General features: G+C 48.8%; 2 protein-coding genes across 6 annotated transcripts; one reads left to right on the top strand and one right to left on the bottom strand.

Annotated features, from left to right (window-relative positions):
* Window positions 1-1947: 1947 nt before the first annotated feature.
* On the bottom strand, window positions 1948-11502 carry LOC122372440 (40S ribosomal protein S15a). Of its 5 annotated transcripts, XM_043349605.1 has the most exons (5): window positions 11491-11502; window positions 7420-7421; window positions 3086-3237; window positions 2502-2667; window positions 1948-2100 (listed from the first exon to the last, which is right to left on the bottom strand). In XM_043349605.1, the coding sequence occupies exons 3-5, from the start codon at window positions 3216-3218 to the stop codon at window positions 2007-2009; spliced, it is 393 nt and encodes a 130-aa protein (XP_043205540.1). In that variant the 5' UTR covers window positions 3219-3237; window positions 7420-7421; window positions 11491-11502; the 3' UTR covers window positions 1948-2006. The 5 variants fall into 5 exon arrangements, with proteins under 5 accessions (XP_043205540.1, XP_043205541.1, XP_043205538.1 ...); XM_043349606.1 differs by lacking the exon at window positions 7420-7421; XM_043349603.1 differs by lacking the exons at window positions 7420-7421; window positions 11491-11502 and adding an exon at window positions 5283-5316.
* Window positions 9883-11508, top strand: LOC122372434 (nose resistant to fluoxetine protein 6-like). Its single transcript, XM_043349589.1, has one exon. It carries the CDS (start codon window positions 9883-9885, stop codon window positions 11314-11316), a length of 1434 nt encoding a protein of 477 aa, XP_043205524.1. The 3' UTR covers window positions 11317-11508.
* Window positions 11509-12289: the final 781 nt, after the last annotated feature.

The raw sequence follows: 12289 nt of genomic DNA, 5'->3' as shown, positions 1-12289 counted from the left end.
AAGGCGTTTTCATCGCTCTAGCATGCCTCTATCAAAAGTTATTTGCGAAAAACTGTTAGATACCATTCGTGACCTAAGATGACCTCAGGGCATAAACAAGGGTCACGGACACTATTTTCATGTTCAGTGTGTCTAAACCACTTGTAATTCGGTGTTTGGGAGTGTTTATAATGTCTTTCGTCCAAAAGAGGCGCATTTCAATTTTCTCCCATTGACTTACCTATAATGGGGAGGTCGCAAAATTGACCTGACCTTAGGTCATCGATATCAAAATTCTGAGATATACATTTTGTACATGCTATTGCTCTTAGCAATCGCTGAAAGTTTCAAAGCGATCGGTCACTCGGTGTAGCTATGACAGACATTGAAACTTTTTATGAGGTGAGGTCACTTCAAGTGACCTGGTGACCTGACCTTGAATGGCCTTGGTCTGAAATTTTCACAACCTGTGTAGAATTGATGTATGATAAGGTGTACCAAAAACGCCGGCGCTCCGCGCCGCCGTTTTTGAGATATTCACGAAAAACCACAAGGGGGGGGGTGTTCAAACACCCCCCAGCAGGGCGCGGGTTAAATCTGTTGAGTGTTGATGCAGTGTGCTCAGCATAAGGGCATACGCCGAATCCGAGAAATAGGTAGCTGGTTACTATCGCCGACATCGCAGCCACCAGGGGACGTTGTCCGCCAGCACTGACCCACATAGCTCCGCCACTGCCAATGTCAGGCACGCACATGGTTCCCGGCAGCAACGACCTTGACATCCGCATAGCACATCGGAAATGACTCGCTACCGGTGGCTCTGTATAAAGCGTGATGCGGAGTTGAGTTCCGCTTCCCGATCCATGCGGAGTGAATAAGAGTGGATGCGGAGACCGGTGTGGGAGTGATACACTGTACACGCTTACAAACTTCCGTGTTAGACAAATTTCACTAACCCAAAGCCGGTTGAAATGAGATCTCACTATCCCAAAGCGTGTTCACTTCAAACCAATGCAATGATTTGGGTTAAGGTTAGTGAGATTTGGGGTCAAAATGGCGGTAACCATTTTGACCCCATGACCATGTGATGTCCAGTTGCTGTTACGCCTTGGATATTGGTGTCGCTGTTTAAATTTGTGCAACTCTCCAGAAAATATGCACGATGTATATGACTGAGACGAAAGAGTGTGGATCATGTAATGTCTGGCATATAATTCATCTTCATAAATAATAAATATACGAATATCACAGCTCATTATAAACCATTTGTAGAAAAACCTACTGTGTAAAAAATCCCAGTATCACAGCAGCTCTAACCGTCCCACCCACCCGGTTCAGCTACCCATATCACAGCCTTCCCTTCGTCTCCCACTCTCTCCGCAGTTCCTCCCGTTTCCGTCTCTCCTCTCACTCAAAGAGCGGGCGCTGGTCGCGCGCAGTCCGTCCAGGCCACACCCCTTCACACCACACCGCCGCCCCCTGCGCGGAGGAGTGACGCTGGCATTCTTACCACCCGCGGCCGGAGCCTGTAGCGGCTCACCGGCGGGACTTGGTGTGGACCCCGCGAGCCGCCACCGACACACCGCAACAGGCTGATATCTTGGCCAAGGAAGGAACATCACTTGGTGTCCTGTTGAAATATAGAAGTCTGGGCAGCTGTTCGTAAAAAAAACGCACTGGAAAAATATTTACAGAACAAAATGAAAGCCAAACCAGAGTCGGAAGCTTTCCAATCGTCTTTCTCCGACGAAATTTTCAATCAGCTGTCCTTAACCGAGTATAAATTTAGTACCATCTGCCGTGCTGAGCCACCCTCCAGACCAGTCCCACTCAGACCAGTCTGGCGCTCGACTCAGCACGGCAGCGGAGGTAAGCGGCTGTGTCCTTCTCGTGTCGGTGCGGCGCGCAGGGCCCCTGGTGGTAAGGTGTGCCCATCGGGACGCGCGCGGGCGCGGCGCCGCGTATCACTGCGCCCAGTCTGTGTGTATTTGTACGTCAGGCAGGGCACAATGGCGCGGGGCACGGTTTTAGAAGAAGAAGCCGAGGATCTTGCCGCCGAGATGTTTCCGCCGGGCCTCGTCGTGGTCCATGATACCGCCCGATGTGGTCATCACGATGTAACTGTGAAGGGAGACGCAGACACGGGTCAGCCTACAGGGCAGCCAGTCACACCACACACGAATGGGAAGGTCGGTCTAGCTAGAATAGCGGTCTGCTTCCGGCAAATGCAGTTATTACAACAGCACACATAGATGACTGTGCAGGAACATGCTACGGCATGACTGCGTTAGCCATTCACTGGACTTCAATATTTCGAAGTTAATATTTCAATGTTGAATGCTCAAAGTTGAAGACATCATTCAATATTCAAAACTGTGAGCTTCACTTGACACTTGAAATGCAATTGCCAGGAATTTAGCCACTGCATCTGGTTGAATCTTTCTAATTGACACGAGTGACGAGACTGTCACATAATCCGTACGCAGCCCGCCGCTCCCCTGCCGCCGTCCCAGTGCGCTCACCCAAACTGTCTGGAGGGCAGCAGGTTGTTGCACCACTTCTCCATGTCGGTCAGCTTGATGTCGAAGCGGGGAGAGATGACTCCGCACTTGTTGAGCCGACCCGTCAGGTTCACTACGATCTTGCCGGCGCGGTGGTCGTCAATGATCTCGAACTCACCGATGTAGCCTGAGGGCGAACAGGGAAAGGTTGATATTCGGCCGAAAGGAGGCTGATCTAACACAACAGTAACATCTGAGCTCCAAAAGTCCACAATTGTCTATTCAAGACAGGTTTCCCTGACGCTAACAGACGGCAGACGCAGATCTCAAACGCTAACAGACTACAAGCAAATTAGCAATTTTCAAGTGCACAATGCCGACGGGCACGGAACTTCCGTCATCCACAAATCACTGGGAGGGCAACTAAAACAATGACTCAGTGATGGCTACTTGATCAGATCAAAGCTTGTACAGAACACGTCAGAAATCCTGTGAAACAAGGTACACAACAGTAAAAACAACTTAACAATGAACGGGAGCAAACAAATAACCTCAGCCAGTGGCCAGCTAACTACCAACCCAGTACCCTGCCCGCCGCCACTTACCGTGCTTCATCATCACGGTGAGGAAGCGGACCACCACCTTGGAGCAGGGCCGCAGCAGCACCTGGCGCTTGCCGCGGCGCTCGGCATTGTTGATGGCGTTCAGCGCGTCTGCGAGGGCGTTCATGCGCACCATGATGGCGGCAGGAGGTTATCTGAAAAAGAGGGAGAGAATGTGTCAGGGAGGGTGCACGTATGATAGGTACATACCTAGGTCTTTATAGGTTCAGACAAATGCAATGACCTTGACATTTGACAAAGCTTGCTGCAATTTTGAGGCATGCATTCAGTCAATACTGCATCTCAATTTGAATAACGCTAAGATGGACATAATATTCCGGGTTGGAGTTAGTCAGACAATTTAAGGAACTTGTGAAATCACTCGCACCAATCACCGTGCGCTCAGCTATTTACACTAGTGTAACGCCTGTTAGACGTGTCTGGACAAAATTCCATAAATTTTTTCGTTCCACCATTTTTGTCGTCGGACTGTTTTTCCTCGGACTTTTTTTGTCGGTACATTTCTTCGTCTGTACATTTTTTTGTCCGGACATTTTCCCGTCAAAATATTTTTGTCCGGACATTTTTTTCATCCAATACATTTCACGTTTATGCACCCAATGTCACAACTCCACTCCAAAGTTGAGTGAAAACATACTACGATGCTATGAAACTGAGGCAAGTTACATAGTAATACTCGGGGCAAAGAAGTGTGCCAAAGGCAATGCTTTAGGAGAGCTTACAGGCAATGGTAAGTCAAATATTTTTTGGTTATGTGGTTGTGTATCGGCTTCAGACCGAAGCCTGATACCTACTGGATAGTGTTCTCTGGGGAGCAATTTTTCCACTGTATCAAGATGTATGACCAATACATAATGTGCTAATGACAAATTCAAGCTGATAGAAAAACTGGCAAAGATTATCTTATAGACCAACCTTCACCAGGTTGTAAAGCTGTGTTTTGTCCCAGTTTCTCAGCTCACAGGACTTCCTTAATATTGGTTTCAAAGGTCTCCCTATTTTCTGTTAACTGTCATTTGCTGGTATAACTAGGCCTGGCATCCCAGGAAGATGCCAGATACCGTTGTAACTTGTAGGTTGTAGTACCTACTACTCAGGTTTCTAGGGTGAGTTGTAAGTTTGTAGATTTGTAGGTTGTAAGTAAGGTAAGGTCAGAACAGGTTAGGTCTGTTTTGGTCTATACATCTGGGTCATCCCAATCTGGCATCTTCCTGGGAAGCCAGGCTTACTAATACCCATTTGCTCACCTATCCATGAAAACTAGCAAGCATATGCTGGCAAATGGCAGCTGTTTTTTCTTTGAAATACAGGTACATACTTTTTGATAATTTAATGGAAAAACATGCAAAAATAATATTTCATATTAGAATTAAGATTACTTAGATTTACATCATGCACCAAAAACTGCCACAACTATCATATCGCGCAAGCATGCAGTCTGCAGATTTTGAAAAAATAGTTAACAGCTCTGAACTTTGATCTGTACTCATAGATGGCGGAACGGGGTGGGCACCGTGCCCCCCTTTCATTTTTGCATTTCTACATTAGCCCTACGGGCATTGCATGGAAAGAATGGGACCACAAGTTGGCAGTGCCTCTTAATTGAAGGTGTTCAGCCACTTCTGTCTGTACTGAGAATTCTGGCTATTTTAACTTTTCAGGGACTGAACATCCATACATCCAGTGATTTTCCAACTAAATATAAATGTCCCATAGGGTTAATGACCCATTATACTTCCTTTCAGCTCAAAATATATGAATACCCACTTCTCACGCAACACACAATCAAACGCAGGACACGTGCCAACTCTTCCATGATTTGTCATGCATGGTCATGGCGTAACGTAACCTCGGCATTGTGATTATCCCAACACAAGATTTGTCAAGTTGAGATTGATTTGTCTGACACAACAAATAATAGATTAGCATGGTGACTCGCATAACCATTGAAAGGACCCAAACGTACGTTATCCGAGGCTGGAACCGGCGATCTGGGAAGCAATGAGCCTGCCTCAACATTTCATTAATCTCTTACTGCGTTTAATGACCGAATGTTTTAAGTAACGGTCCAAAAAAGAGCTTAGTGAAAACCCCACTGAAAAGAAAGCCAATGACCGACATTTCAAGACAATGACAATGAAAACAAAACGGAAAGACAGAAATATTGCACGACACTCACCACCGTCAGGGCAAAAAGGGAAGTTGACGAGCTAGAGGTGAATATCTTGATGATTTTAGAAATAAAGATCATGGTACTCTTATATCTTAACAATTTCTGTAATTAAAAGGTAATATTTATTGAAGTTAAATCAATATAAGAACAAATAATATTTTTAAAGATTTAAATGTACAGTAAGCTCTAATTAAACACACCAATCATCTGCTAGTCTTGTAACATCACTTTTTCTAGAGGGCGCAGCAAACATGTAGGTATACGTGTGAGTAGATGTCGCGGCAGTCGCGGATGTTCATCAAGGCAGCATAACAGCCACTTATCTCTTATCCCGGGCCCGGCGGCCGCTGGGCCTCCGCGCCAGCCGCCGCGCCGGCCGCTGTGTGTGTGTGTGGGGGGGGGGAGGGACATATTCAGCTGCCCCCCTTTACTGCGACGATATCGTCGCAACCAGAAGAGATAGAGAAGGGAAACTTTGCACACATCTTCCTGAATACCTACTCCTAGCCGAGGTTGTGTCCAACAGGGACGTAGCCAGGGGGGGGGGGGCGGAAGGGGCGCCCGCCCCTCCCTTGGGGCTTTAGGAGGCCCCCGGATGGAATCTGGTCAACTTCGGCCCACGTTGGCCAAAATCACGTCGGAGGCGAGCGAAATTCACGCGGGAATCTAAAAAATTACGTCAGAACAATCTGGGCCCTCTGACCAGGTCACCAGCCTGACAGCTATGAGCTAGGGTCCTTCTCATATCCTGTGAATAACCACTAGTGTCTGTGTCTGACCGCTAGGGCCCCTCTGACTCCTCAGTAGAGAGGAGGCCCTCTGTGGGTAGGAGGCCCTCTGTAGAGAGGAGGCCCGCCCTTAGAGGAGAAACCCTGTGGAGAGGAGGCCCTCTGCAAAAAGGAGGCCCTTTGTAGAGAGCAGGCCTTCTGTAAAGAGGAAACCGTCTGAAACCAGAAGACACTTTGAAGAGAGGAGGCCCTCTAGTCTGTAGAGAGGAGATCCTCTGAAGAGAGGAGGCTCTCTGTTGAGGAAGACCTTAGACTCCTCAGTAGCAAGTAGATCCTCTGTAGGTAGGAGGCCCTCTGTATAATGTAGGCCCTCTGAAGAGAGGAGGCCCTTTGCAGAGATGAGGTCCTCTGTATAGAGGAGGTCCTGTGTAGAGACGAGACTCTTTGAAGAGAGGAGGCCCTTTATAGATAGGAAGCCCTCTGTAGAGAGGAGGTCCCTGTAGACTTAGAGACTAGAGAGGAGGCCCTCTGTAGAGAGGATGCCCTCTGCAAAGGAGGCCCTCTGAAGAGAAAGACACCCTCAGCAGAGAGGAGGACCTCTGTAGATAAGAGGCGAGAGGCCCTCTGTGGTCAGGAGGCCCCCGGTAGTCAAAAACAGCGTCGTATATTAACCCGCGCGGGGCTGGGGTCTCCAGCCGAACGCGCGGGGCTGGGGGGGGGTAAATTTTACCCCCCCCCCCTGTTATCTCCCGAACTAATGGTCCGATTTGGAAAATTCAAACGCCAATCGAAAGCTCTCATCACGAACTACTAAAAACATGTACTTTATTTAAAGTTTGAGGTCAAGGTCAAGGTCAGGTCAAGGGTACAAATTGCAAGTTTCTACAGTATCGGCCTTGCACCGTAGTTGCCGAAGAATGGAGTCATGGACTGAGACTAATCGCCCAAAACGTGTTCTTAGGCTACCAAGACAATATTCGTTGCATACAATATCATTGAGAGGTCAAGGTCAAGGTCAGGTCAGGTCAGGTCAGGTCAGGTCACCAAAAAACAAAATATAGAAAAGGGCATGTGCGACACATGTTTTATGGGTCATTTTATTCATAGAATTCAATAGGCACACTCAATAAGTGATATGGACCACCTCTGGATGAATTTCAGGTCGAGGTCAGGTCAAGGTCAGGTCAAGTGAGGTCAAATTTTGAAGTTTGTTCTTAAGGCCTAAAAAGGTGTCTATCTGATGCAGTTTTTCACGGCGAATCGAATGGTGCTATTTTGGTTTCCGTACGAGGTCTAGAACTTCCAAAAAAGTCATTTTTCAAAAAATTTGTGTGTCGTGACGTCATAAAATTTTGAATAACTCCCACATTGTTGAACCGATTCTTCTAAAATTTGGTATGTAGGTGCACATAGACCACTTCTCTGACATATATTCCGGTTTTTTCGATAGACTCAAAATTCTGGATTTTATAATGATTTTCCCAAAAAAGTCAGTTTTTTGAAAAAAAAAATTTAGGCCAAAATCCAAAATTTTCAAAAAACCGAGATGGCCATTTGATAGACAAAGTAAAATTACGTATAACCTTTTTTGTTACGTCTTGATTCCTTTAAAAATGAAGATGTTAGCGGCGTTTGAACTTTTGCCGTTTTTGAGGCGAAAATGGCGAACATGACGTCACTAAAACGTCAATTTCTCAAAAATTTTCCGACAGATTTCGCTCAAATTTTCAGGGAACGTGTCAAATTGATGTAAGAAAAGGTACTGAAAGTTTGGCGGCGCTGCGCGCCGCCGTTTTTGAGATATCGCAAAAATTCGCGAGGGGGGGGGGGGATAAAATTTACCCCCCCAGCCCCGCGCGGGTTAAGTATATAGAGTGGAGGCCCACTGTAAGCAAATTACCTTCTGGCTTCTGGTCCCTGCTACTCTCTAGCGAGAACTGAGAACTCAGGAAACTGTACAGAATAGACTCCCAACCGCGTCACCGCCCACTGTAGGAAGGGACAGGGGCTCTGTAAGGAGGAGGTCCTCTGTAAACAGAAGGCCCTATGTAGACAAATTAGTTGTATAAACGCCCTCAGACAAATCATGCCGGATGCCGTCAACGGTTCTGCCGTCAACGGTTTTACCTGCAGTGGGCAAAAACTGCCAAAATAAAGATATTTTCCGGAAACCAGTTTTCGGCAATAACTTTTGTCTCAAAATTTGCACGAACTTTCATTTACCAGTATTGTGTTCCTCTCGTAAAGACGCGTCGAATGAACTATCACTTGACCTTGAAACGTCAACGTGAAAATTTGGCGTCAGGTCAAGGTCATGACCTTGACCTGATAAGGGCTAAGATAAGGGCTAAGCTTCATATCAGTCGATCCGTATCGTCGAGCCAAACACAACTAACTTGTTTTCATCGCTCTAGCATGCATCTATCAAAAGTTATTCGCAAAAAAACAGTCAGATACCATTGGTGACCTGAGATGACCTCAGGGTTATAAAAAGGGGTCACGGGTGCCATTTTCATGTTCAGTGTGTCAAAGCTCAAATATACTAGTAATTCAGTGTTTTAGAGTGTTTATAATTACTTCCGTCTAAAAAGGCGACTTTCAATTTTCTCCCATTGACTTACAATGGGGAGGTCGCAAAATTGACCTGACCTTATGTCATCGATACCTATCAAAATTCCAAGACATGCATTTTGTACATTTTGTCGCTCTTATCAATCTCTGAAAGTTTCAAAGCGTTTGGTCACTCGGTGTATAGCTCTGGCAGACATTGAAACCTTTTATGTAGTGAGTTCATTTGATCTGACCTAGTGACCTGACCTTGAGCGACCTGGGTCTGAAATTTTCACAACATATGTAGAAATGATGTAGGATAAAGTGTGCCGCGCCGCCGTTTTTAGATATTCACGGAAAACCGCAAGAGGGTGTTTAAACACCCTCCAGCAGGGCGCGGGTTAATACATAAGCACAGCAGCCCATTTCTGTAATAATAAATATATGCCTGTGGCTGTGTTGGTATTTTACGATGGATGCAATTACCCCAACCATTTATCAGATCGTGGTGATATTCCCATAGCCATGCTTTACACAACTCATAATAATTTATTTGACCGGAAAATTAATATATATCCATCAATTGTTTGTTTTATCTACCGCGTTAGTGAAGCAAACCACCTGGCCCTAGGAAAATTTACTAACGAAACCATGTTTTACTTACAGCAAGTAAACGGGCAAGTAAAAACAATAAAGGGCCCCACTTGGGAAGGCTGGCTGGGATGTTATTAACCGCCTATCATGAATGTTGCACCGGTCTTCTGTTCCCTTTTCAACATCAGCCAAATTTTGTGGGGGCAAAAACATAGTCTTGCCCCCACGGCCTCCTGCCAGTGGGGGCAGTCTGCCCCCACTGCCCCCACGCTGGCGCCGCCCTTGTATGGTTTTACTCTAGCCATCATCCAATCTGCACCTATAGGTGCAGATGTTTCTATACCTATATAGAAACAGGGACAATAAGGTAAGTACCTACCTATAGCTTATTTTGTGACTTAATTAGTTAAACACAAATAAATACGCAATAGCCTAGTGCCTATGTGCAAGTTTTGAACTTGTCACTGTTGAAAGTACGACGCTTTTTATCTCTTTTCCTTCACCGAGCAGCTCATCACGGATAATGAACCTATCCATCAAATAAGTGAGCACCTATGTCCTTTATCTCCCCTGGGCAGCGGGCGGACCGCCCCTCCCACCTCTCTCGTCAGACCGTCTGTCCGTTCCTGCCGTAATTACTCTCACGTGTTCACCCCCACCTGACCTGTGGCTGTCCACCTGCCGGGGAGGGGAGGGGGGACCTCCGCCGGCCTCCCGCCTTCAGTCGCGCCCCGATGGTGCGCTACTACGAGCTGACCTCGCGGGACGAGCCGCCCGCCATGGAGGCTCCGCCCGCTGACGGGTCGCCGCCTCTGTCTGGACGCCTGAGGCGACTTCTGACCGCCTTCAGCCTGCGGCGCAACGCTGCGAAAATCCTGGACACGCGGACCGTGCCCGGAGACATCGGCTGTATGTACGGCATCCGCGCGCTCAGTGTGATGTGGATCACCCTGCTGCATAGTGACAACATGGCCAGCGTGGAGCATCCCTTCATGATGACGCTGTCCGAGCTGCGCTGGTGGCCACTGACGATCCTGGGGCCGACGCTGGTGCCGGACACCTTCCTCCTGCTCAGCGCCACCCTCGTCTCCTACAATCACTTCCGCGGCGTGGCGCGGGCGGGCGCGGGCGCTCCGCGCGGCGCCGGCTTCTGGGTGAAGCGGCTGGTGAAGCGGTACTGGCGGCTGACTCCCCCACACATGGCCGTGGTCTGGGTGCTGGCCGTCGGCCTCAGCTGGCACTACGGCAGCTCTCCGTTCTGGCCGACGGACCGCCGCGCAGGCCTCGAGCCCGGCTGTGATCCGTTCTGGTGGCGCAATCTCCTCCTCGTCCACAACCTGTTCCCGCACGCCGAGATGTGCATTGACCAGACCTGGTACCTGGCCGTCGAGTGGCAGCTGTTCCTGGTGACGCCGCCGCTGCTCGTGCTGCTGGAGCGCTCGGTGACCGCCGGCACGCTCCTGCTGACCGCCCTGATGGCCTCGGCAGCCGGACTGAACCTGGCGCTTGCCATCTGGTACGACTTCGTCGGCGAGATGCTGGCAGTGCTGCAGTCCGGGATCCCGGCCAACAACCAGGCCTTCCGCGACGTCACCTACGACAAGCCGTACATCCGTTCGGTGGGCTACCTGCTGGGCCTCCTGCTCGGGAGGCTCCTCTGTCACCTACAGCACGAGGCGGCGCCCGACTCCCGCCTCCGCCGGGTCTCGGACGCACTGTCTGCACGTCGCGGTCTCGCCGCCGCATCCACAGCCATCGCGCTGCTGCTGATGGCACTGGGGATGGGTCTCCTGCCAACCACCGGCCTCGTGCCACGGGCGCTCGTGTTTGTCCACATCGGCGTGGCGCGCTCTCTGTGGTGCCTCGGCGTGGCGTGGATCATCCTCTCGGGTGCGCGAGGCTTCGGCGGCGTCGTGGACCGCTTCCTCAGCTGGGGGTTCTTCAAGCCGCTGGGTCGGCTCACGTACTGCATGTATCTACTACACCCGCTACTACTGGCCATGTTTTGGTCGAACCTGGAGACGCAGAGCTACCCGAGCGCCAGTCTGATGGTGGCGGTGGTGATCGCGGCCAGCGTGGTCAGCTTCGGCGCCGCCTTCCTCTGGTCGCTGCTGTTCGAGATGCCGCACTTGGAGCTGATGAGAATGCTGGTCGACGGCAAGTGGTAGGTGATGGTGGAAGCTGATGTCGGCGTCGGTGCTGGAATAACGTAGATTGGATAGAGGAGGAACAAGGCGGAATAACGGCGATAGATGTGCATAGATGCCGTAATACCGGGACTGCGATCGACTATCTCGAGAATGAGTCAAGCAGCAGGCTGGGCTGGATGTTCTTGGTGGAACAGAACGGAAGAGGCAGCCATAGGACCTCTATCTTCTGGAGATAAGACGGTCCAATAAGAAGCTGGAAAGTGTGTCGAGACCACCGTTGATGCTAGGTGACTGCATTCAGCATGACTATTCAGCATTCCTTGACAGTGCACATCACTGCACAGTGCTGGTTGGTTGACTGCTCGGAGACTGCATAATTATTAATTAATGCTGAATGTGCGGAACGGGAGCATAACTGCGTGTGCGACAGTCGAAAGAGGTCAAGAAATGAGGCTTGTTTCCTCAGGAATGGTGATTGAACCCCATGTTTCTATTATGATGAGTGACAGGAACTCATATAGTGACACCACTGAGTGTCTCATAGAAATAGCAGTCTGTGAAGTTAATCGACCTCTGTCGTTTTTGATCGTGTGTCAGTGAATGGCCCCTGAGTGAACAGACCGGACTGCCACTTGGTGACAACAGATGCCATATCCTCATTACCGGTCTAATTACCAACAGGTGCGAACAGCGGGGTACCTACCTATCGGTCTCCTTCCGAGAACGCACAGTTGACATGTCGAAAGTATTAAATAAAAACGAGGCAATACAGACACTGCAGAGATCTGCGTAGAGCCGAGAGTTCGATCCATTATTATGGATCTCAAGACAAAATTGCAAGTCGGATATATGATCATATTTAATCTCATGTAAGATAAGGGCCATTCAATATCACTACTTACTTCTCCATGGATCTGTGGATGAAAAGTAAAACAAAAGGCTTATTTGAGAAATATAGCTGCGTCATGCCTATTGCTTAATTGACATTTTG

The sequence above is a fragment of the Amphibalanus amphitrite genome, unplaced genomic scaffold, assembly GCF_019059575.1.
Source record: "Amphibalanus amphitrite isolate SeventyFive unplaced genomic scaffold, NRLGWU_Aamphi_draft 001360F_arrow, whole genome shotgun sequence".
Classification (NCBI taxonomy): Eukaryota; Metazoa; Arthropoda; class Thecostraca; order Balanomorpha; family Balanidae; genus Amphibalanus; species Amphibalanus amphitrite.
This window is presented reverse-complemented; position numbering and strand designations above follow the sequence as displayed.